Here is a 27500-nt window from a genome sequence, read left to right on the forward strand (position 1 = left end):
CACCTCCCATAGCGGGCAGGGAGGTGCATACTGTGTCTTCTATACATCTGTTTTCCAACATGCTTTCTGCCTTTGTCTTGGAATGAGATTACTTGGTTTTTTCCTGGCCCTGGTCGGAGTCCTGGCTGGGAGGGAAACAGTCAAATGCATAGTTATTGTTTTGGGAGATGATATTTTTTTTCCTTGTAAATCATCTCTCTGTTATGTATTATTATTTTTATTTTGAATGTATAATGTAAGCATTTGAGTGTGTTCATGAGACTTGTAGGTGATTTCAAACTAAGTACATTGGTGGTATGCTCTTGGAATCTACATCTGATCCCTATTTGTTCCCAGTTCCCCTTTGTCTTACTTTTTCTTGGGTGCTTTAATTGTAATTCTAGAACTTTTTACTATCCCATTTTCTTCCTTTTTACTGGTGCTGATATAACCTAAATGTGTTGCAAGCGCCGTAAAACCCTTAAAAACAAACAACTACCTCCCATAGTGGGCAGGGAATTGCATGCTGTCTTCTATCCCCTATATCTGTTTTCCAACATGCTTTTTGTCTTTGTCTTGGAATGAGATTACTTGGTTTTTTTCCTGGCCCTGGTCGGAGTCCTGGTTGAGAGGGAAACGGTCAAATGCATAGTTATTGTTTTGGGAGATTATATTTTGTTTCCCTTGTAAATCATCTCATTTGTTATTTTGAATGTATAATTTAAGCATTTGAGTGTATTCCTCTTTGTTGGATGTTGTGCTTGTGTCCGGATGAGACTTGTAGGTGATCTCAAACTAAGTACATTGGTGGTATGCTCTTGGAATCTACATCTGATCCCTATTTGTTCCCAGTTCTCCTATCTCTTACTTTTGCTTGGGTGCTTCAATTGTAATTCTAGAGCTTTTTATTTACTACGCCATTTTCTTCCTTTTTACTGGCGCTGATATAACCTAAATGTGTTGCTAGCGCCGTAAAACCCTTAAAAACAAAAACAAACAAAGCCTGTCAATATGTATTATGCTAGATGGGGCCTTCAAACTGCCATGATGGTAAAGAGGCCACGCTGCGTCTTATATCCCCTTATATGTTTTCCGAATTGCTTTCTGTCTTTGTCTTGGAATGAGATTACTTAGTTCTCGTCTTAGCTCAGGGCGAAGTCCTTGACTGGGAGGTAAACGGTCAAATATATAGTCATAGTTTTGGGAGACGACATTTTTTCCCCTTGAAAATAATCTGTGTTATGTACTGTTACATTTTCTTGTTATAAATATATATTGGTTTGTCAAATGTGAGAGTACTCTTAGTGGGGACATGTGTTTGTGTCTGGATGAGACTTTTATGTGATCTCAAATTAAGTAATGATAGTGTGCTCTGTGATTTAATTTAAAAATGATTACAACAGTACACGATTGAGCAGCTATGCCCCCCCCCCCCCCCAAGGCCGATAAAAATTGATAAAAGACGGAAACGGGCGCTTAAATGACCTAAATAGTGTGGACAGCGCCGTTAAACACCTCAAAACAAACAAACAAACAAATCTACACCTGTTTTCTATTTGAACCAATTTCCATTTGTCTAACCTTTTCTTTGGGTGCTTTAAATGTAATTCTATAATCTTTTAACCATCCCATTTTCTTCCAATTTACTGGCGCTGATATAACATTGTGTTGCAAGCGCCGTAAAACCCTTAAAACAATCTACACAATCTGTTCCCTTTGCCTTACTTTTTCTCGTGTGCTTTCAACTTGTAAGTCTAGAGAATCTTTAACTTTACAATTTTTTGGGTTGGGTTTCCGACCTCCCATAGTGAGCAGGGTGCTTCTATCCACCTATATGTTTTCAAATTGCTTTCTTCGTCTTGGAATGAGAATACATAGTTTTGTCCCGACCCTGGCTGGAGTCCTTGGCTGGGAGAGAAACAGTCGAATGCCTATAGTGTTGGGATATATTTTTTCATTGTAAATCATCTCTCTGTTATGTATTATATTTGTTATTTTGAATGTATAATGTAAGCATTTGAGTGTATTCCTCGCTAGATTGTGTGCTTGTGTCCGGATGAGACTAATAGGTGATCTCAAACTAAGTACATTGGTGGTATGATCTTGGAATCTACATCTGAACCCTATTTGTTCCCAGTTCCCCTTTGTCTTACTTTCTCTTGGGTGCTTTAATCGTAATTCTAGAAATTTTTACTTTCCAATTTTATTATTTTTTACTGGCGCTGATATAACCTAAATGTGTTGCTAGCGCCGTAATACCCTTAAAAACAAACAACATATCTCTATTATGTACTGTTATTTTTTAAATATTAATATATGATTTGGAAACATTTAAGTTTAGTCCTCTTTGTGGGATCATGTGCTGGTGTCTGAGAGATTTTAAGGTGATCTCAAACTAATTACACTGATAGTGTGCTCTTGGAATCTACATCTTTTATCTATTTGAACCATTCCCCTTTGTCTTACTTTTCCCCCCAAGTCCTTTAATTGTACACCTAGAATGCCTTTACTTTCCAATTTCCTTCCCTTTTTCTAGCGCTGATAAGACCTAAATGTGTTGCAATCGCGGTAAAACCCTTTAAACCCCCCCCCCCCCCCCAAAAAAAAAAGCTTCCTATTTTCTAAATAAGGAAAGGTAGATATGAAGTGAAAAGTACTTAATAATAAAAGACAAAGAATCCCGTTATGCACTTGCCTGTTAACAAAGTATATCTACAATATTCAGAGCATTTTATATCGCGCAGGATCCACTACTCCCATAGTGGGCAGGGGGGTACATACTGTGTCTTCTATCCCCTTATATCTATTTTCTAACATGCTTTCTGTCTTTGTCTTGGAATGAGATTACTTAGTTTTGTCCTGGCCCTCTCCGGAGTCCTTTCTGGGAGGGAAACAGTCAAATGCATAGTTATTGTTTTGGGAGATGATATTTTTTTTCCCTTGTAAATCATCTCTCTGTGAGTGTATTCCTCTTTGTTGGATTTTGTGTTTTTTGTCTGGATGAGACTTATAGGTGATCTCAAACTAAGTACATTATGGTATGCTCTTGGAATCTACATCTCATCCCTATTTGTTCCCAGTTCCCCTTGTAATTCTAGAACTTTTTGCTATCCCATTTTTTTCCTTTTTACTGGCGCTGATATAACCGAAATGTGTTGCCGGCGCCGTAATACCCTTAAAAACAAAACAAACAGGATCCACTAAACATGCTCAAAGCGTTTTACCATGGGCCCTTGCCAACAGCAATGACACAATTAATTTTTTCCGGACAGACACGTTGTTAAGAGCCAGGTACTCATTTTACACAAAAGTAAGCTGAGAGAATGTGAGAAGGGAGCCACCTAAGAATTCATAGCAATTTATATGTACATTTTAAGAACGTCATTCTAGAATAACTAATGCCACTCATCCTAAGCAATTTTTAAATATTATAAACGACCTTATGGGCAAAGAAAATAAAACGAATCTTCCAACATGTAATACCAAAAAATAATGAGCTGAAAACTTTTCAAAGTATTTTATTGAAAAAAAAAAAAATTAGAGAGAGTTTTGATTTTTCCAATGTTCGTGTAGAAGATCTTTTTAAAGGAAAATCATTGTCATGTTTTAAAGAGGTCTCATGCCTTGACGTTGAAAATGTAATTCGTTCATCAAATAATAAGAGCTGTGACCTTGATCCCATACCCACGGAATTATTAAAGGAAAATTTAGATTTACTTCTTCCCATAATAACTGACACTATGAACCAATCATTAAAATCAGATGTGCCAGTTATGTTTAAAACCGCCATGGTCTGGGTGGGGTTCCTACCTCCCATAGTGGGCAGGGAGGTACTTACTGTATCTTCTATCCCTCTGTATCTGTTTTCCAATATGCTTTCTGTCTTTGTCTTGGAATGGGATTACTTGGTTATGTCCTGGCCTTAGCCACGGTGCTTGGCTGGGAGGGAAACAGTCAAATGCATAGTTAATGTTTTGGGAGATGATATTTTTTCCTTGTAAATCATCTCTCTGTTATGTATTTTATATTTGTTATTTTTAATATATAATATATATGATGGGTCTTGTGCTCTTGTCCGGATGAGACTTACGGTGATCTCAAACTAAGTACATTGGTGGTGTACTCTTGGATTCTACATCTGATCCCTATTTGTTCCCAGTTCCCCTTTTATCTTACTTTCTCTTGGGTGCTTTAATTGTAATCCTATAACTTTTTACTATCCCATTTTCTTACATTTTACTGGCGCTGATATAACCTAAATGTGTTGCAAGCGCCGTAAAACCCTTAAAAACAAAACAAACAAACCGCCATGGTAATCCCTCTAATTAAAAATTCAGGATTAGATGTAGACAATTAAAAGAATTACAGACCAGTGTCAAACCTGCCTTTCTTGTCAAAGATATTAGAAAAATGTGTTCTAAAGCAGTTGATGCTAAGGGACGTGACAGTTATTTCTGTGCAAGTTCTCGTCATTGCTATCTCATGTGGGGTCCTTTCCTTTTTGATCTCATATCCTTGTTCTGGACAAGACCATTTGATTTTGCTTGGACTCCTGCCTGAGAGGGAAACATTGTGAAAGATGTAAATCTTATCTATCTCCAATGTATATTGCATACTTGTTACTTATTTACTTCGGACATTGAGGCACATAGGGCATCCACCAGATATCTCCATAGAACTAGTCCTTTTATCTCTCTTGATGCTCAAATGCTAGATATCAACCATATCCTATATCTTTCACTTTACTGGTGCTAAAATGACTTAACTGTTGCACGTGCCATAAATAACCCCTCGCCCCCCGCTAAACAAATCAATAAAAATAAATGAGTTTGTGTATTTCATAAATTACTTTTATTCAATTAACAAGTTTGGACTACCAGTAGGTTTGCAGCAGAAGAGAATTGATGCAAACAAGAGATTGGTGTGAAGAAAACACTGGAATGTATTGATTTTCACATTATAAGTATACAGTCAATCCAAATAGAAAAGAATTCAACATGTACTTTTTTGGCCCGACATTGGCCAAGTACTAAAATTCTCCCGACTAAACATTCGCATTTTACACCGGCCTTTCACGGGAAAATTGAATGTAGAATTAAACCCTCATTGTGTAAAAAGTAATGAACAAAGATTAATATAGGACAACAAATCAAACATTTTAATAGGTTAAAAATAAGCCTCTAATTTTGAACCAGACTCCATTGAAATTAACAAATACTGCTCTTTGGTGTAGAATATAATTTTCCATTCAGAGAGTATGCTTTTCCCTAATCTGTCATGCTTCGAGCATAGTGTTTACTGTGGATTCATGCTACTATCTAAACGCAATATGTTCTTTAACTGATACACGCTAAATCTTCAGCAGTCAAATTATTTTTATGAACTCTTAAAACCCATCATATAAGCCATTAAAATGAGCAAACCTTTATGATGTTCACACGTTTCCAAAAATAAATAAATAAATAAAATAATATTTTCTTAAATTTCTTCATTTCAATTTTCCCCCCATTATAAGATACACATGCTTACATGAATTGCAATTCAGTACAATATGCAATAGGATTTCATGATTGATTCTTGCCATCGAAACTACAATAAATTTGCAGAAAAAGGGAATGATTTGATTATATATTTATAGCCTTACAGACAGGATATATCATTATAATACCACAATGCCTCAAACCAGATTTAGAAAGAAACATAGTGCGATATAAATCATTCTTCAATGGTCTGGTTTAAATATTAAAAAAACACTTGCCCTTTTTCTTCATGCAAGTTTTAATTTTGGTTTTTTAATTTTTTAAATGATTTAATAGAATTCTATGTTCTTTTTTTTTTTTTGGCATTCCATTACATTTTTATATGAGATTCAGATAAATAAAATTTGATTTTTCAATTATCATAAACTGACCAAAAAAAAGGTCTATCACAGAAAAAGGAAAAAAAAAGAATACATGGTCATTTACAAAGAACATTTCTGCAGGTAGTATTATAATACATTACATTACAAAAACTATATATATTTAAATAATTAGTGGTTACATAAATAAAATTCTTCCAGTTATCCTGTTTTCGTTAATTCCTTCATACAGAGCATATGAACCGTGAAAATAATTCATTAAAAAATATGTATCAATTGACCAATAAACATTTGTCTACAGCTACAAAACGCATTATTTATTAGTTGACTCATATATCTTCCACTTTCTTCAAACACTAAGATAAGGTTGAAGGCCATGATTACCACAGTAAGTGAGAGGAATGACAATTTTATTTTTATTTTTTATTTTGCGACAGTCCTCCCTCCCCCTCAAATAATAATAATTGTAGGATATAATGACCCCTTACCCGTTTGATATATATATATTAAATAAAAATCAGAGTAATATCAAGCTTGTTGTGAAATCTAGTCAGATGTTTGACCATCTAAAAAATGATATAAATTTTTAAAAAATCATTATTAAGTGCTTCCAATCGGATAAAATAGAATGATAATTATTCAAAGTCAAATGTAATTTAGTAAAAACAATTACATTTTAAAATTTGATCATTTGTTCAATAAAAAATAATAATTGAAAAAGAAAAAAAAATAGGACAAATTAGAGGACAATAGGAGGAAAGTTTTAAAACATCAATAAATGCCTTCACGTAGTGGTAAAAAAATAAAAAATATTACAACATAGTTATCCAATAATTTGCCATTACCTTTGTAGAAGATTATTCAGCATAGCAGACTACCACTTAAATCTTGTTTGGAAATAATTTTTAATATCATTGCAGTAAACATACTGGCCATGTTGATTGGTTGGGACACAAAATAAAAAGTCTAGTTGTAGATGGTTTTATTTTATGATCTTGAGCTATTATCATGTAAACCCATAGTTTGAAATGTATAGAAAGAATCATCAACATAGGTATCTGTACATTTCTGGGCCATTAGATTGTTTCATATTTTCATGCATACAGTTTTGAATACACTCCTACACATACATTTGGGCCATTATATTTTAAAAAGTCAATTCAGTAAAAATCTATCAAACTCAAATGTGCATTTGTACTTGTTCATTAACTTCGCTTAAAACTTTAAAACATTAAAAGTAATTCATAGCACTGTAGTCAATTTTAAATGAAAATGCTACACCCGGCGATGGAATTGTGTGACACAATACCACATTCATGGGCATCAGGTGTTGCAACAACCAAGCCGGGCAGAGTGTCAAATGTCATGACTTTCAATTCACCAAATTAAAAAAAAAAAGGACTGAGTAAACAGTGAACGGCAACTAATATCTACCAGTTTACTATTATGTGGAGCATTGAATATTTACTTTTTTTTACCTGACTGCGGACAAACCAAGAACTGGGTCAACAAAATTAAGGAATGGACAAGGATAGACAGTTCCACTTTCATCCTGTTTGTTGATAAAGGGGAAACCCGAAACGTCTATTCTATCTGTTTCCATAATTAAATTGAAGCTTACATTCAATTTCATATTGTTATTTATTTCTGGCAAAGTGATACTTTGTGTTTTTTGACCAAAATGGTGTGGTCCAAAGAGACTACCTTCAAAAAGGTCATACTATCAGGATGGTTACTATTTGAAATTACTGGTAAGATGAGCTCTCACTAAATTAAATTATTCAGACTATAAACGTTTAAGGTTACACACAGTTTGTAAGTTGGTATATTTAATCTGGCAGGCAGATGTAAAGAGTATTTTACCTAAACACATAGCATCAATAACAGGACTCGATTATAAAAGGCTGGTCCCACCATTATAATAAGGTTCCACTGTACTTTTGAAGGTTATCACCCAATAGCAAAAATGTGTTCTTATGGCTTATAACTATAATGAGAAATAAATAGTCTCCACACTAAATATTGTAGTCAGGTTCAAAATCCTATTGAACTCTCCTCATGTACGGCCATTTTATGTTTAGATTCTTAAAGGTTTGTTAATGACAAAGGAATAAAAGAAGAAATAATTATCCAAATTATTTTGCTCAAGCCATTTCCGGCTTGACCTGGTTTCCTCTTTGTTCAGTTTGGATATCAAAATAATATATAATATAGGTTGACTTTAACGATGTTTTAAGTTTTGGTATCTTTAAGAATGGATTGGTTTCTCAATTTGAACGGTTTTAATAATACAATAGGGTGAGGGGAACAAATGGTTTTCAATAAAAACAATATATTTCAAATCCTCCTATATTCAAACTCATTGAAAATACATGGCATGGTAGATTTACATAAATACATTTATAATTCTCTCTCTCTCTTCTCAATCTCTCCCTCACACACACAGATACACGTACGGACAAGCACACACACAATTTTAAATTCATAAAGCAAAAATCAAACCTTTTAAAATCATCAATGATAAAAAGACACAAAAATTAGAAAAGAATGTAAGCGTATAATTGAATAACTACACAATCACTTCTTGGAACAAAAATTATGTACATTTTGAAATAAGGGCAATATGACTGGAATGTTGCAAGAACACACTTCAACAAATCATAAATAGCAGTCAAAAGCTGCATAATATGCAGATCAGTGTAACAACGAAATCAGTACAGTTTAGCTGTTAACTGACAGTTGAATTGCTGGTTTTTCAGCAGTAAATAAATTTAAAAGAAAATAATTGGAAATTAAAGTAATGCCAAAAATAGTGATGAAAGTGTAATTGAAAGTATTTTCTAGTTCATTTGTAGCGCTAGCAAGCTTAGTGGATAGTGATAGAGTGCAATATAAAAGCTCAAATTTTTTTCATTGTGACAATGAGTGACTACTTTCCAAATTAGACAGTGCGTCTACATCTAAAGAAGCAATACTGGCATTAGACTTGAGAAAAGTTTGTCTGAATATTGTATTATCGGTTCAATCATATCCTAGTTCAGACCAAGGAAACATTGTGAGCACTATGTGTTTATGCATTTATGAGTATAAAGAACACTTAGTTGTCGAACATTGTTTCAACATCATCCATCTCGACAAAGCCTTAGGGCCTGTTACTAAAACAGCGGTAGAGAGGGGAGGAAGATTGTCACTTGTTATTTATGTTCAGAATGAAAACATGCAAGTTTGAATGATATGTCAGTAATACTAATGTTTGACAAAAGAAAAAGATACAATTACAAATACTACAATTTTCAAAGCTGTAAAAAAATACGGTAGATGGGGACAAGAAAAATCAATCTGGTAGCTTTAATAAAGGAAAAAACCAAATTAAGAAAGCAAGGAATGTTTCGGGCTAAAGCCCTTCTACAACTTATAAAATCTATGACTTTTATTTTTGGCAATCTTCATTTCCTTCTATTCCCATCATTTCAATGCCCAGTTGAAAATCAATATCACAAAATATGGCAAACAGCGCACTTTTGGACACTTGCTTGTGGTACAGGATTAGTTGACCCATGCCTAGGTCGCCTCATGCTGGTGTTAGTGTTATTATTATTATTATTATTATTATTGTTATTACTGTTGGTTGTGTAATGACCAGAGTTCTCATGGCCATCTTCATAACGAGACAACATGACATCCAGTGATGAGTCATAGTGGCTAGTCTGACGATGGAAATCTACCTCACTCAAAGAACTCATGCTGGTTCTATAGCCAGACAAGCGGTCAGACATACGCTCGGACCGGGTATGGTGTGGCTCAGCACATTTGACAATGGTGGCATCAATACAAGGGGTCAAATCTGGTTGGGCATGAAGTGAAACTTGCTGAACGACTTCTGTGTACTTGTCATGGAGGTCTGCATGAATACCACTACCCCCATGACCACCCACACCTGAAAAGATAAATGTGAATAAGTACAAAGTCTATAGTTATCTTTTCCCAACAAAATGGCAGAGCTGAAAAGCAAGCAACACACAACTACACCACTCTGTTAACTTCTTTTGATATTTATTGATCAAGATCTACATTTCATTTACTGACCATGTCATCTTAAAGCACGCTGTCATTAATCATGATTCGGACCTAAGCAAGCTAAAAGGCTCTTATTGGATTTTTGCAATATAAACCACACGCTTTTAACTCTCTTGAGACTGAGGTTAGTTAACCTCGACAAGCGTTGAAGACTTGGTTTTTTAAAGGGTTTTAAGTTATTCATAAAGTTGTTGTATCTTAATGAAATTTGATATGTCATTAGTTTGATATTTACTGTTATATATAAAATAGATTTCACCACTTTATCTGTTATAGTTTTTATGATGTGATTTATTGAAAATGTGTAGTTTTTGGGCTTCTGCATACATTCCGGGAAAATGACTTGCATTGAATAAAATGGGCATTATACTTCTAAAAACTGTTTTTGAGTGTAAATTATTTGCTCAAGAACGTTTTGAAGTAATTTTAGCACCAAAAAAAATAAATAAAAAAAAAAAAAAATCAGCAAGAAATCATCTGAATCAAACACCATATTTAGTATTAGAAGGTAAGCATATTGATAAATATAGATTCTCTTCCCATCTCAACTGACTTGCTCTGAACCCCCACTACAACAGATAGCATTAAATAATGCAGTAACACCATATGGTAAAATGCAATCATGACTAACTTACAAAGTGAAATAACTCATGAAATTTAATGCATGGAAGTCTTTAGATCATATCTACTTCCAACTCGAGCACATTTTAGCATTAAGTATGCCTACACCTTCTCCTAATGACCATGTTTAAAGGTGACATAGATTGTAATCATATGATGGTTCAGGTTACACATGATATGAACTTCAAACTTTAACTTGATCAGTTCTGCTTTAGATTCCCCGAAAACGCTTCATATCAATGCCAACAAATCATGTCTGAAGGAAATCAAAATGGTGGCATGTTTATGCCCTAGATAATCTTCTCTGACTTGTAAGCTATCGCTCCTTTCATTACCATGACACCATTATCATCATTTTAATGAAATAATAAAGGAACTGACAAGACGTAAAAGGGAAAAAGAGGTGTGGAAAAATCAGTTTAACAGGGGAAACAGAAGACAACCAAATAAAAAATATATGACAATTTATTATCAATTATACTATGAAATGGGTTATGGCAATTTCTTGCTACCTTTTTGAAAGGACTCTAGTCTATCGCAAAGTGATTTCTGCCAGATCTAATAGATCAGCTACCCAATTACTGCTGAGTGGAGGAGGGAGAGGGGGGGGGGGGGGTTAGAAAAAAAAAATGTCAACTTCACCAATTGACAATTGACACTCATCAATCACAGAAACTCCAATTTATTGACAGGAACAACTGAGCAGCCCAAACGATCGTAATAAATAAACAAAAATTAAAAGGTCTACTTTGTATTTCTCATCGAATTCTGACTAGATTCATACAACTGTCAATGAGATTTAAAATTAAACAATGAAACTTTATTTGCTACTTAAAAAGCTTAGACATTTTTTCAATACTTGTCCTTTCAATCATTTTGCATAATCCTTAACTTGTAAAGTAGAAGACAGGCTCACATGACATGAGTTACTCTAAAATATGCAAGCTCTCTTACATTTTAATTCAATGGAAATTTTCTCATCTTGGAACAAAACACCCCATCATTCTTTCTCTAAAAGAAAATCCCCCAAAAAAAACCCCAAAAAACAGTTGCAATCAATATCTTTATAAACAGGAATGTAGTGATGTGTCAAATGTGATCATATTTGTTGACTGGACCAGCCGACATTTGTGTTTCAACACAACTTGCAATATTCTGCTTTATGTTATTTAAGTCTGATGCACGGTAAATCAATTTTTCTCCAATTTAAGTAAATGATTTAATCACAAGTTATAATTTTATCCTCATGAAATAATATATTCTTCCATCCTGCATTTTTTGTCTTTAAAAAATGTTTTTTAAAGTGGCTTCCTAGCTGCTAAGCCAAAAAAAAGCCTGATATTCACCTATCATCGAATCTTTGTTTTTCTATCTTATTTCTACTATCGTGACTGTAACTACCATTATTACTACATGGATGCCAGCGCGTTGGGTAAATAACTTGAGGGCCACATGCTAAGATATTTTTTTAAAGAATATTGAAGCACAACATAAAAAATATAACTGAAAGAATTTGAAGCATATCGCTGAAAATGTCTCCTCCAATATAATATAGCCCCCTCCTCCCCACCCTCCTTTCATTCTCCCATGATCCTATCTCATTGTTACTTTATAGACATTTGTTTTTAATAATAACTATACCTTTCATGTCAATGAATAAAAGCTGGGCCAGAATGACAGCCATAGCACCAGGGGGAGGCCATGACACGGGCTCTACAATGACAGGGATGATAGGCTTGTGTAGCATGTCCCCAAGACACAACTCTCGATGACACAGCTGTGATGCTACGTATTTTGGGCTAATGCAGGCAACCATTACCTGTAGAGTATACATAGTCAAGAACAAATAGGACATTATTTTTCTACAACCCTATTATATAAAGTATATTTTGGGAGCAGTGTAACATTAAAGTGTAGAAAACTTAAATTTAATTAAATACAAATCAAAATATACTTACAACATTTAAAAGTGCAAGTTTGAGGACTCTACAATGTAGCCAATTTCTTAATATAGAGAAAAAATGACTTTCCCATCTATTTTTGAAGCTGTCTTATTCATTTTGGTACATTACTTTTTACAATCCACAGATTCTAGCAGCTTTGTTTTCACTCTATAGAGCATCATTGAGACTCTGTTCTTTGTAAACTTATTTAACACTTCCCATAAGTGAAATATACAAGGAATGTATTCATAATAGTCATAAATAGTTGCCATGCATCTTGAAAAGTGGAAGCGAGTCCAGAGTCCCATACCTTGCATCCCCTTATTCCCTGTTCAATCTTGGCACACAGCTGGTCCCCACCTCCCATTTGACCAATATCCATCCAACAGGAGAAACCCGACTTTTCTAGATGTTCTCTGAGGGCCACGACCTCGTCTTGTTGATCCCATTGGTAGCTGATGAACACCTGGGGCCTCTCCAGCTCATTTTCTGAATGCAAAACATTTAATAAAATATAGTGTAATATTTTACTCCTTCAATAAAAATGAAAACAAAAGATTTATTATTCTATTTTAGGGAAGACTTTAAAAGATTTCATAATTTTTAGAGATAATCAGCTTACCATAATTAGATTATCTCGTAACATCAAGTATCATAAATAATAGGCCCCATAAAGACAATGTAAAGGCAGTCAAAACTATTTTGTGGCCCTTTTGGATACACCATTTGTCAAATTCAAAGTACACTAAGTGATATGCATTAGACATAAAAATCTGATCACTGTTGAATTAACAAGAAGGACTGGTAACATTCTGGCTTTCTATGGACTCAAAGTCTGGTTGTATGAACATCATCGAGTTGCTCTATTCATTGAGCCCCTCCCCCGCCTCCCTCCCCTCTTCCCACAACCCCAAATCTACTGTCATTTAACCTTAATTTAAAACAGACTACTGAGATTTTTGAAAATACAATTACATTCTTAATTTTCAAATATAATTTTCGTTTTCTTGGTCCAGTTTAAAATGATACTTATATTTTGTCACAAATGGAATGACGAAATAAGTTTCTGACATTCATCTAATTCATGTGTATGACGTTTTTAAAACATCAATATGCAACAAGACAAGATATGGGAGACCAACCTTTAGCTCTGGTGACGACCTCCACCACATCAGCACATCCAAGTTGAATGAGGTAATGTAGCAACACATCAATTGACATGCTGGTGTTACCAGATGACACAATCCAGTCTGTCAGTAATGCCAGGGAAGGGTTCAAATCTTCATTCAACTGATCAATTTTGTTTTGTTTGTAGCCTTGAGAATATTAGTGAAAGAATGAGTCATAACGGGAGCTTTTAAAATTAAGAAACTACTACTACTACTAATACTGCTCACCCTCCTACTCCTCCTAATTCTACTCTGAAAATAGACTACTTCTACTAAAGTGCACATCAGCTACAACAAAGTCGATGGGACTGGAGCTGAATGTTCGTTATAACCAAGGTTTTGTTGAACCCAGGGTAATACTTTTGACGATAGTATACAATGGATATAACCTTGCAGTACTTGAAGTTGGTAAAATTAAATGAATTATCAAATCAGCGCTAGTAAAAAAAAAAGAAGAAAATGGGATGGTAAAAAGTTCTAGACTTAAATTAAAGCACCCAAGAAAAAAAAAAAAAATAGGGGAATGGTTCAAATTGGAAACAGATGTAGATTCCAAGAGCACACTATCACTGTATTTAGATCACCTAAAAGTGTCATCAGACACAAGCATAGGATCCCACCACTACTATTACAACTATTGCTACTGCTACTACTACTGCTACTACTACTACTACTACTACTACTACTACTACCAGCGTGACTCAGCGGTAAGGTTTTTTCTTTGTAACAAAGATTACACTCAAATGTTTACAAATCATATGTAAAACAAAAAAATAATACACTACATAACAGAGAGATGATTTACAAGACAAAAAAAATATCATCTCCCAAATACATATGATCGTTTCCTTCCCAGCAAGGGTATCCGGCCAGGACAAAACCAAGTAATCTCATCCCAAGACAAAGACAGAAAGCATGATGGAAAACAGATGTAGGGGGATAAAAGACAGAGTAAGTGCCTCCCTGCCCACTATGGGAGGTCAGAAAACCCCATCCAGGTATTAGAATGTGAAAGTGGTCTACCAGACAATGGCAGAGTGTAATACATGTAAGATTTTCATTTTCGTGTTTCCACTCAGCATGCTCTTCGCAATTTTGAATACTTTGTAGTAGCTGAGAAGTGTGGTTATGAACTTCTTTGAATGCGAGGTGGCTTTAGTAATGTCAAATAGGAGAATTTAAAAAAAACAATGGGAATTTATAAAGTTATCAATGAATCCAAGGTCGTTACTACTACTACTACTACTCCACTGCGACTACTACTCCACTGCGACTACTACTACAATACTACTACTACTACTATTACAACTATTGCTACTGCTACTACTACTGCTACTACTACTACTACTACTACTACTACTACTACTACCAGCGTGACTCAGCGGTAAGGTTTTTTCTTTGTAACAAAGATTACTGAGTTCGATCACCCACCGCTGCACTGTGTGGCCTTAAGCAAGTCACCTCACCCTAGCTCACTTTGCGGCGCTGCACTGTGGCTGACGCCTGGGTTATTCCAGTCTTCCCTTGGAATAGACCCAAAAGACAAATTTCCCCATGGGGATGAATAAAAGGAATTATATTACTACTATAGAATAATTATACTATAACTTCTGCTACCGCTACCACTGTTCATGCTGCTGCTATCACAATGACTATATTGTTAAAGCTGTTGTTGCTGCTACCGCCACTTATACAACTCCTCCTACAGTTCCTGCATAACAGTAATGTCTGGATGGTACAAAAGTGCACAAGCTAAATTTTAAGTGATAAATTGTAAGTTAGCCTCACCCATGGCTTTAGCTAGAGTCAGCCAGTCCTGGTTATCACTGGCTCCATTCAACAGTTTAGCAGCTCCTTTCAGCCAGCTAGGCAGATTTGGAACATGCCTCTCTATATTTCCCATGCCTTGAGAAATATTGATCGGGGTGATAATGGGTTCACGGAACTCTGAATGTAGAAAAAAAAAAAAGGAATTACCCCAGTAATAATTATAGGTTATTGTGAAATAAAGGGCTGGCTTATATGATGAAGTAATCTCATTATCAAGTTGGATTTCATTGAATAGGCTGAATAGTTGAGAGTCTATTTCTGCACTGTTTACCTCAAATGTCTTTCAGAAACTCAAGTCCAAGGACCTTGAATTTATCCCGGTTTCTGCAGCATTTAACAGAAAGAAACAACAGTTTGCTACCCTTTGGATAGGATGCTAGTCTATTGCAAAGTCCTTTTCCATCAGATCTGACAGGCCTGACTAATCAATCCGTTCTGTGTGGATTAAGGGGTCGGAGGGAAAAAAAAAAGCCCAACTCAACTGCACCCGAGACAGAGAATGGTCCCTTTGATTATGATACATGTCCTCAACAGAATTATTGAGACCTGTAAAGAGGTTGAAATAATTATTACTCCATGAGCTGATAATGTATCAAGCTTAACTCTGTTATATTAATTTTAATTATATATGGCAGGGCAACTAATTTAACAAAATCGTTAGAGAATTTCCAGTTATACTTTTAAAAATGAGATGCTTTTGAAAAAAATAAAAAAAGTAAATAAATAAAAACAGCAAACTTACCATTAGAATGTGGAGGAGGAAACCACTTTCTGAACACATCTGTCTTTATTCTCCTATGCTCACAACATACAACCTGTGCAAAATGAAAAATGTAATTTTGATTACAACATTTTAAAAAATGCAGACTTTCCAACCTCATCAATCATTCAAAACAATCATCTACTTAAAATTTGGGCTGATTTTCTTATATAATACGATATAAAATCATTTCAAAATGTAGCATTCAATGAATTTATATAGATCTATCAACAAAGCAGAAAGAACATCTGAAATTCCCGTGGCAAATCAACATCTAGTTTGGGATAATAACCTCTGACTCTTCTATATCTTTTTTTTTTTCTCCTTTTGTTACAACCTCAGACTTTATGAATTGGGCATTTTTTCCTCAAAATTCATATTATATTATACTAATTTTAGTCCTCAAAATGAGAATATGAGAAATCAAACCGGGTGGCAAGTTTGCATTTGCGTTGAGTATCTACATTCCTATGCAATCCTATGCCATATACCACAGACAAATTGTCCCTATTCTCTCTTGTCCCATTCACAAACTTTTATAAATAAGCCTTTAAACTTGCGCTCAAGTTGGATATATTTACATCTCATCATCAAATTGGTATAATGTTGGAATGAGCAAGATAAAAAAAATAGTGTATAAAGTCAAAATGATCAGAATTAGAAAAGTAATATTTGTTTTATTGTCTTTAAGGGTTTTACGGCGCTTGGAACACATCCAGGTCATTTCAGTGCCAGTAAAAAGGAGGAAATGGGATAGTAAAAAAATCTAGATACACAATTAAAAGCACACAAGAAAAGAAAGACAAAGGGGAATGGTACAAATAGTGAACAGATGTAGATTCCAAGAGCATAATATCAGTGTGCATAATTTGAAATCACCTAGAAGTCTTGTCCAGACACAAGAGGAACACACTCAAATGATTATGTTATACATACATTCCAAACAACAAATATATCAATACATAACAGAGAGATGATTTACAACGAAAAATATTTCACCACCCAAAACTATTACTATAAATTTGACTGTTTCCCTCTCAGCCAAGGACTCTGGCAAGGGAAAGGACAAAACCAAGTGATCTCATTCCAAGACAAAGACAAAAAGCAATTGGAAAACAGATATAGGGGTATAGAAGACACCATGAGCGACCTCCTTGCCCACTATGGGGGGAATTAGAAAAGAAAAGCCTTATGAAATTGAAGATACAAAACTCACTCCCGTTAATGAAGACATTGACTTCAACTCAAATGTTAAAGGTTAAGCTCAAAATACAAGTTTAAGCTAGAGGTTCATTCTGACATAACACCGTTTTGAACCATTTGGTCACATAAAAACCACAAATATTTAAAACACATCCTTCTCTTCAATGCACCTGCTTAGATATAAACATGATTTTCTGGATGAATGACCTTTACTTCTACAAACTTTACATCTTAAATGTAGAATTGCACGTCATTTCCATCATAGCAATACAGTACACGCTGGGTACTTGCATGTGTTGGTGATTATATATACATAAGCCACATCGATTTATGTGGAGGATTTTTTTAATTATAGTGTTATGTAGGAAGTAGGGGGAGGGTCAAGGAAAATGACTCATTTGAAAATCGACTCAAGGGACGTGCACTGTACTTAATTTTACACAATAAAACGTACAAAGTTTTAAAATACTTTAAAACATCTAAATAAATATAAATAAATACATAAATACATAAATAAATAAATAAATAAAACAAACAAATAATGTTCACAAACTAAAAAAAAAAAATCAGTTGACCTGGCTAGTGAGTGATTCATTTAAATCCAAGAAATGCAGGCATCCTTCAGCAGTACATCCATGGACTTGATGCTCCTCACACATGACATCACATGGACAGACACAGCAAAGCTTGAAAGACATCCTCTTCATCCACATAGAACGTAGATCATTCAAACAGGTCTCTAAGAAGTTACGAACCTGCAGGACATGACAATGAAAAGTAAATGGTTGTTTTAAGTTGGATAAATAGATTCATTGGTTTACTCTTTTAATTATTTATTTTTTACTATTTTTTTTTTCTTCTGTTTTTTTTTGGTTTGTTTGTTTGTTGTTGTTTTTTTTTTTTTTTTTTTTTTTTTTTGTTAATTTTTTATTTTGAAAGAGATAGATAGGCGAAAGCCTATATATAAATTTAAGTGTATTATAAGGTTGTCCTGAGAAACACTGATGATGTCATCTTCACCTAAAATTGCATATTTTGCCACAAAAAAACTGCAAATTTCGTCATGTTTTGCTGTAGATTTTGCCAATGTTTTTCGCGCTGAGACACCACTTGCAGAAATTTCAAGACCAAAATAGGAATTTCTGTATCCAAGATCTATCTATTTTGGACTACACGTTATATAAACACATTGTCAAATACCATCCCAAATCCCCTATTAAAAAAATTTTTAAGCAAAGTTCAGGAACTGAATATTGTCATATAAAATGTATTATTAGATGAATAGTAGCGATGGTAATGATGGTGATGTACTAGTGGTGGTAGTGATGATGATAATAGTGATAATGACGATTTTCCTGTTAGAGTAATAGATGTGGTGATGATGAGGGGTTTATTTCTTGTATTTTACTTTCTGGCCCTGTTTTATACACACCTTTTCAGATTTCTATCTTACACCAGTGCCTAGTCCCTAACTTGTCAATTATGCACACGTAAATTTATGTATTAAAAAAAAAACAACTGACCAGAAGTTCTTGGGCATCAAAGTTCACTATTTTCAATTATTTTAGATTTCTATTTTGATTCATAGATTACTAACCTTTGCCACAGCCTCAGGTATGGGACTAGTACTTCTTTTAGAAGAAGTGGCTTCTTTGTCCTTCACATGCATCACCAAAACCTTTGATAAAATAAAATGCAGAAATGTTTCAATCCAAATAGAATTTTTAAAAGTATTCAATGATGAGAATTATATCTACATGAAGGATATGTTTTTTAAAATAAAAAAAATGGACTATCCATAGTCCTCCTATCAAAAAATCAAAACAAAAACAACCCCCCCCCCCTCCCCCCCAAAAAAACCCAAAAAACAAACCCACAAAAAATCAACAAACAAACAAAAAATCAAAGACAAAAAACAAACACACATGTCATGGTCATGTAACAGTCCAACTTTTCTGTTTTGTTTTTCTTAAACTTGAAAAAAAAAAGAATTGTATAAAAGCAGCTCATTTTTAAATTTTTGAACTATTACCAACAATGTAGTCATGGATCTTAAATCTTATAATGGTAAAATGAGAACACTTGAAAATATCCTATGTGTGAAAATCCATTGTACATAGCAGAATGCAAATTCACCTTGATACGATGATATTGCCAAGGAGACTTCTCTAGCAGGAGATCATGATCTGCATCCACATAAATTCGAGCAACGCCTTTTGCCAGGAAAAGGTCGCGGCCTCCATGTTCCTGTGACCATTTTACAGCGCATGCCTGAATTCGGTGAAAAAGTCCATCTGTTTGGAATGGGACATTTTCATTGAAGAAAAGACAAACACAAAACATGTATACAATTAATTAAGGGATGGGATCTTTGTGAAATAAGAAAAACATGAAATTTACTCTTCAAATTGAGCAAATAGATGAAAGATGAAAAACCATTGATAGAAGTCCCAAAGGTCCTAAGTCATTATACTTAATGAAGCAACCTTTAAAATAACCCCCCCCCCCCCCCCCCCCCACCCCAAGTACCAAATCAAGATTTGAGAAATCCAAATGCATTACAAAAGGTTAATGCTATATCCATACTAACTTAACAGATAGGGTAGGGATTTCCAATCCGGACCCCCTTCCCAATTCACCTTCTATTTTAATGTCTAATTTTAATAAGAATTATCACATAGAGCTGAGTTCCGATTTAACACAGTCAGAAATAAAAGCATGATATATTTAAGTCAATTTCAGAGCTTTTCCGAGGTATTTAATGAAATCCTAGTCTCACTTGGAAGATCGGGTACCAGTTTCTTCCATCACTTCTTCACAAATTTTAGGCATCTTACAGTCGAAGTAGCAATATAAAGTAACAACAGTTGCAATACAAAATCGAACAATTGAAACAGATTTTTTATATTTTGTTTTGAAATTTTTGTGTTTGAATATAATCTGGAATCAATAAGGAAGTATATCTATGTTTAAAAATTTTTTTTTTCATGAAAATAGATATTGCAAACGTTTGTAACCAAATCACCCAGTTGTTCTAATGCAGACACCCTGTTGTTCCAATTCAGACCCCCAGTTGTTGCGCTTCAAACATGACTTTTCTCATTTGCTCTGTTTTGTCGTTGTATATTTGTTTTTAATTTTAATTCTAAAAGTTTTTACGAATTAATTTGAAGATTGTTCGGAATAAAATGATGGTTTTCTGTGCAAAGAATCAATTGGAATTTTTATTAAGAGTGAAGTCTCCTCTCATCGTACAGCACATACTATTGTAGATTGTTACAAAAAAATGTTTATAATGACGTCATTGATTCTTGAGATCGTCTGATCAATATTTTTGCATAATCGTAATTAATCCTTTTCAATTCTTTTTAACGCTCAAATTCATAGAGAAACTGGCTTTATATCTGATTTTTATCAAATCAATTCATTCTAACCGTGAAGGTAAGCTCGTTTGACATCCATCTTAGCTCAAACTAAGAAAAGTTAGTTGCATTTGTCTAAATTGTCAAAGTGGGGTGTGAATTGGCACAACTGGGTGTCCTCATTGGCACAAGGGGTGTCAGAATTAGAAAACAGGGTGTCCGTATCTAAAACTTTAGATGAATACTGTTCGCAACATATGAAACAGATATTTTCACAATTACTCTTGGTGTGCAGCCAATAGATGTCACTGAGCTGAGAGAGCGATTTTGGGTGTCCGAATTGGAACACCTCACCCTATTTCATGTTTCTCATATTTTTGATTTATACTCAAACTGTACTTAAGCCAAGTAAATTACCTGGTAGAAATCCATTGAAATGAATGTAAAATTTGGCATCATGTACTGTTTCTGCATAGATCTTTTTCTTCTCTTTAGGAGGACCAAAGCGCGAAGGAACATAGTAGTTTTTGTATGATTGCCGGTGTGTCTGCAGAAAAAATATACAATAAATAAATAAATAAAATGCTTTGAGCTTATCTTTGGAATTTCTGGCACAGACATAAATTGTTTTGCATCGTATTATCAAACCAAAAAGCAATTACTAAGAATATGGTCAACTATCATCTGAAGTATGGGATCCCTTAAGAGCCAGTACTTAGACCTGTACATTGTGTTTTTTTTATGCTTTTGAAAAATATTTGAAGAGTGTGACCTTTATACCAAAAATACACAGATGATACAATTGTGTAATTCTTCTAACAATGCTTCTCTCAAATATCACAAAGCCAGAAATTACTCAAAATATAATAAGTTTGGCAAAACAAATAACATTAATAAAAGAGGGATTTTAACTGATTCAATACAACAGACGAGAGTTGGAGAGAAAATCCCTGACCCCATACAACTGAGGTGTATCCTTGTAAACCCTCTTTGTCTATGGGATAAATAAACCCTATATTTTCTGAACACCATTCCAACAGCTATAAAATTGATTGAAACAGACAATAGCAATTGCTTGCTACCCTTCGGATCCGAAGCCAGACTATCGCAAAGTAGTTTCCATCAGATCTAACAAAACCTGCCCAGTCACTTGGGTGGACTGAAAAAAAACCTCTTCACTCAGGTCCCTTTGCATGTGAAGCGAGTGCTCTACCAACTGAGCTATTGGGACCCCCAAAAAGAATAAAGTTACAATCTAAAACATGTGTTAACAAGATACTTACTTGTCCAGTAGGCGGGAGTTTTGGGCATATAATGCTGAACTTGGACATAAGCTGTAACAGGAAGCTGTGGCAGCTATTTGGGATATCTGACCAGACAATATTTACAAGAGCATCCTCAAGAATACCTTGCTCCACTAGCATGGACCACTTGTCAGCCAAAAGATTCCACTTGACACGGAAAGAGAAAAGATTATTAGCAATATCAAAATGTATTTTGTTGCTAGTAACAATTAAAACAAACAGAAATACAACCCCCCAACCCCTCCAAAAAAAAATAAAAATTCCTGACCCCCACCCCCTCCTCTTTTAACTAATAAAAAATAAAAAGCAAAGTTAATTAAAATTTAAACCTCTTTGAGGTGTAAAAGTATATAGTACTTTGAAGCCTTGGTACATGTGAAGATGGGGTTTTATCTACCAATTTTAGTGTGGAGCGAACAGTGAAAATTGCTTGTAAGTCTTAAGTGCACTGGTTTATAGCAAAGTTTTTCTGTCTTTATATTTTCTTTTCAAACATCAGCAACTGTGTAAGAAGAAATAATATAAAGATTAAATTGCAAAAAAGAAGACAAAAAAACCCCCAAAAAACCAAGCCAGGAAGAAATAGAAGTGAATATTAAGAAGATAAAATGGGGATAGGTAGGTCACATCCCGAAAATGCCTGTAACAATAAATATTACCAGGCACGCTCTACATGGAACCTACAAAGATCTGGAAAATAAGGTTGACCTAGAAAAAGACGAGGAGGAAAGTAATGCACAATTTGAAGAAGGTAAAAAATGGTACACCTAAAGACCTGAACAAGATGGAAAAGTTTACCTAATACCAAGCCAGAGAGAAGAGTCTGAGTAATAAGATACACAACAGCTGTGTAGATATAAGGAAACAGGCCTGCATCTGCCCCCTGAAAAAATTGCCTGAAAATCCGAGAGATGTTGGGTCTGGGGTCCAGGAGGGAGCCCTGGTAGGGGGTCAGGTGGACAACGTCCCCTTGAAGCCGAAGCTTTTTCAATATAACATGAGCAAAGATCCCCATTTCCCGGAATATTTTCTTAGAATTTTACCAATTCAATGTGAAAAAGTATACTTAGGGCTTTTTTTTTTCCGGCAGAGCAAAATTGCCGGCAAATTTACAGGCCTGAGACATGACGCCTGTTAGGTAATATTACAATTTTTTTCCAACAGAGACAACACGGTTAATGAACAGGTATCATTTTACATCTGAGTACAGTGAGAGAATGTGGGTGAAGAGCCTTTTCGAAGGAATCAACTATACGCAGAGCGAGGCTCGAACCCAGGACCTTCTGATTCGAAAGCGAGTGTCATGCCACTAGACCACATGAACATTTCTGAAATCAAACCAAATCAATATAATACAGATATCATAGAAATCATTCTAAAAAGTATGATGAAAATATCATTACCTGTTCCCTTGGTGGAAAACTGGCAGTAATTTTTTTGAACATATCTGCAAGCCACTGTGGGTTTAATATGACAGTATCACTGAGTACTGGATCCGTCACCCCTGTATTTCCATAGTAAATCAACATTCCAAGGTCATGATAAAAATTTAGCATCGATTTCACTTCAGCAGTTGTAGTCACATTGTGGTTGACAGCCATCTCGTATACCTGATTTGTTGAAAACAATATTTAAAAAATGTTAATCAAAAGGTACTCAACATGTCTTTTTTACAATCTACCATTAATATCTATTTCTTCGTTTAAGGACAAAAAGAAGAATCTGTGTGAGCAATATAGACCTACAGTGTAGGCTGGATATTCGAAAACACAAAATCATTAAAAAATGAAATGAATCTTCAATCCCTGATTGGCATTTTCTGTTTGAAATGTACATGAACATTTCAAAACAAAAAGTGCAAGTCACAATACACACAATTTCAGAAAAAAAGAGCAAGTCAAAATAATTTACTGTAATCCCTTAACACTCTAGTTATAAATTTAAACCCCCAAACTTTAACTCCAGGAATCTCTGTTTAATTCTCTTGATCATGAATGAGGTGTAAGAAGTTCCTCAAGACGTTTTCCAAAAATTGAGAGAGGCATTCTATTAGCCAACTTCTTCTAGCATCTTTATTATATAGCTGCCAATATACATATGAAAGATACCAGAAGGGACTGCCCATAATAAAACATTGTGCCAGGTATTTTTTTAAAATTGACTCTTTCGATTCAAACCACAAGCTTGTGGCTTCTTTTTTTAATATCAAATATAAGCTAAATTTGATGAAAACCATGCTATTAGGATTGAGAATTATTATACCTCCAAGCACATATAGATTTCACCCACTACTATGTGCGGCTATGTGGTCTGGTGGTATGACACTCGCTTTCGGATCGGAAGGTCCTGGGTTCGAGCCTCGCGCTCGGCGCATAGTTGAGTCCTTGGAAAAGGCTCTTTACTCACATTCTCTCACCGTACTCAGGTGTAAAATGAGTACCTGGTCGTTAACAGCGTTGTCTTTGTCCGAAAAATTGTAATATCGCCTAACAGGCGTCATGTCCCGTCTTACATGTTAAATGTTGCTGTTGACCAGGGACCCCTTGTAAAGCGCTTTGAGCACGTTTAGTGGATATTGCGCTATATAAAAGCTCAATCAAAAAAACTACTATGGTGAAGTTTTTGTAACTCAAAAATACAAAGGCATTAATGAATAAAACAATATGACAACTCTTGTTTCGGCAAAAATAAACAAAACAAAACAAAAAAAAAAACCCAAAAAACAACAAAACAAATGACAGGTAAGGTCCAACCTTACCTAAGCTTACCTGGTTATAAGAAGCAAAATTGATTCCTGCTTCAGCCTTAGAGGTTAGATCTTGCTCAAACCTCAGCCATTTTACTGGCATCTGCTCCCCCATATAAGGCTGACGACTTGCCACAAGTTCAATCTCTTTTCTTAATAAAACAATCTGAAGATAAAAATGTAGAGCAAATAAATGAGACATGACTTCAATACGGTTAAGATGTCAAACAACAGTAATATTATCTTGAATATATTCTAAAAATTAAAACAGTGGAATATAATTACTCTACTTGAACTTTTTTATTATGTGCAACCACTAAATGTGCTCAAAGTGCTTTACAAAGGGTCCCTGGCCAACAGCAACATGTAGGGTGATACATGATGCCTATTAGGCGATATTAAATTTTTTTTCTGACAGACAACACTGTTAACGGTCTGGTACTCATTTTACACCTGAGTACAGTGAGAAAATGTGAGTAAAAAGCCTTTACCAAGGACTCAACTATGCGCTGCTCAGAGAAGGATTTAAACCCAGGACCTTCATACGACTTCATAGCCACACAAATATTACAAATGTCATCACTTGCAACACCTTTTTCGTTGCAGATTAACTTTTTTGAACCATAATACCTTAGTTATTAAGTCTGCTCAAGATACTGCTGTACTCAACACAATTTTTTTTTATCACGCTGGTCTGAAAACTATTAATTCATATATTGACTGATTAAGATGATCCCCAACTTGTCAAAGAAGCTCAAACTTGAAACCTTAAAAAAGTCTCAGATTTGAAACATTTTGGTAGGTTGGGAGTCATCTTAATGGTTCAAAATTAAAATTCTAGGTTTTCAGATGAAAGTGAAGAGATTTGTCAGTGTACAAAAGAATAGGACGGAATGATATTGAACTTTCAACAACTACAGAATCATGAGAAAAAATCCCTGTGTCTTCATAAGAATTTAACGCCGCATTTTAATCAAAAACTATTCTGCCATCAACTCCCCTATGTTAAATCCTTGAAATGTGTAGAATCTTTTTCTTTAAATTACCAATTTCGAAAGATTGTGTGGAACTAAAATTAGAGTCTAATCTTTACCTGCTCATCTTCCCCTGTAGGCATGTCGTGTTCTACTGCAAACAAAGGTAGAACTATGTGCTGAGCATAGGGCTTGCCTATGAGGAATTCTCTAATTTGACCAAATTTTTCTGCCACCTGAGGGTTGAAATAAAGTTTTGTTTTATATGGCAAAAGAATTTTTAAAAATTCAACATATATGAGAGAGAGAGAGAGAGAGAGAGAGAGAGAGAGAGAGAGAGAGAGAGAGAGAGAGAGAGAGAGAGAGAGAGAGAGAGAGAGAGAGAGAGAGAGAGAGAGAGAGAGAGAGAGAGAGAGAGAGAGAGAGAGGAGAGAGAGGAGAGAGAGAGAGAGAGAGAGAGAGAGAGAGAGAGAGAGGAGAGGGAGAGAGAGAGAGAGAGAGAGAGAGAGAGAGGAGAGAGAGAGGGAGAGAGAGAGAGAGAGAGAGAGAGAGGAGAGAAGAGAGAGAGAGAGAGAGAGAGAGGGAGAGAGAGAGGGAGAGAGAGAGAGAGAGAGAGAGAGAGAGAGAGAGAGAGAAAGAAGAAGAAGAAGAATCTTTTTAAACTTACAATTAATCATTTTCCTTTTCCGGCAGGGTGATTTTTTGGGATGTTTTTTTTCTTGAAATTTCTTCTGCGTTGTGTGGCACTATTTCATACACACCTTTTCAGATATTTTTCTTACACCAGTATCTGCTCCCTTATTTGTCATTTTGATGTTTTCACAATAAAATTGGAGCTACTCTGATGTCTTCATCCTCGTCCCCCAGTGTTCCCCCAATTTGTATATTAACAAAAAAATGAAGAGGGTATCTTGTTATGCTGGCGAGGGTTCAACTGCTGGAACCAACACTGTGGTAGTCAGGGGGTCTGGTGTTTGATCCCCATTCAAGGCAGGCCGATTTTTTAAGATGTTTTTTAAAATTTTAATTCTCTTTCTGCTTGTTTGGCACTGTTTCTTACAGAGTGACACACAGTGTCAGACACACCATTTCAGATCAATTATTTTCCTGCATGTTTTCTATTGAGAAGAAATACACAATCCTGAATGGCAAACTTAATGTGGGTAATAACAAATAAGAACTAGAATTATGTACAATAAAATTGCTACAAATAAAATAAAACTAACCATGGCTTCTCGGACAATTGGGTTGGAGTCGAGACTATCTTTGTGTGTTCCTACAACAAATATGGGAGGGGAGAGGGTGGTGCTATCCACATCTGAGGTGGTATTCTCAGCAGCATGAGCATGGATGGAACGCATCCAAAAGTCCATGGAATCAAGGACACTTGTCATACATGACGAATCTGGAAGAGTCTGAATAAGGAATAATGAAAGGTTTGATCAAGCATTTCAATGGTCGATGGTTGCATATGATCAACTTTGATCAATCAGGAGCTTTTATTTCTATTGTTGTTAGGGAAAATAATAGTGTTATTCGCGCAATTCTTCAGATTTGTTGTTGAGCGTCAAGGTTGAGCCATAAAACTGTGGAATCTGTCATGCTTTATCTGAGACAGATAAAGACACGCCCTCAGTTGTGATATCTTACATGCTATTGGTGGAGGAAGTGT

General features: G+C 35.0%; 1 protein-coding gene across 1 annotated transcript in view; it reads right to left on the reverse strand.

Moving 5' to 3' along the window:
* Positions 1-4812: 4812 nt before the first annotated feature.
* The window catches only part of LOC144980122 (uncharacterized), a 29294-nt gene continuing 6606 nt past the window's right edge, over positions 4813-27500 (reverse strand). The window contains exons 8-22 of the mRNA XM_078927670.1: positions 27055-27243; positions 25948-26064; positions 24877-25020; positions 23512-23718; positions 22088-22255; positions 21222-21351; positions 19579-19736; positions 19040-19120; positions 18018-18197; positions 16222-16294; positions 15438-15596; positions 13623-13796; positions 12791-12969; positions 12179-12356; positions 4813-9776 (exon numbers count right to left, since the gene is read on the reverse strand). Of these exons, the coding sequence (XP_078783796.1) occupies positions 9334-9776; positions 12179-12356; positions 12791-12969; positions 13623-13796; positions 15438-15596; positions 16222-16294; positions 18018-18197; positions 19040-19120; positions 19579-19736; positions 21222-21351; positions 22088-22255; positions 23512-23718; positions 24877-25020; positions 25948-26064; positions 27055-27243 (2580 nt within the window). The 3' untranslated portion in view covers positions 4813-9333. The remainder of the gene's footprint in view (positions 9777-12178; positions 12357-12790; positions 12970-13622; positions 13797-15437; positions 15597-16221; positions 16295-18017; positions 18198-19039; positions 19121-19578; positions 19737-21221; positions 21352-22087; positions 22256-23511; positions 23719-24876; positions 25021-25947; positions 26065-27054; positions 27244-27500) is intronic.

The sequence above is a fragment of the Berghia stephanieae genome, chromosome 1 (assembly GCF_034508935.2).
Source record: "Berghia stephanieae isolate SIO BIC M18660-M18661 chromosome 1, UCSD_Bste_1.3, whole genome shotgun sequence".
NCBI lineage: Eukaryota > Metazoa > Mollusca > Gastropoda > Nudibranchia > Aeolidiidae > Berghia > Berghia stephanieae.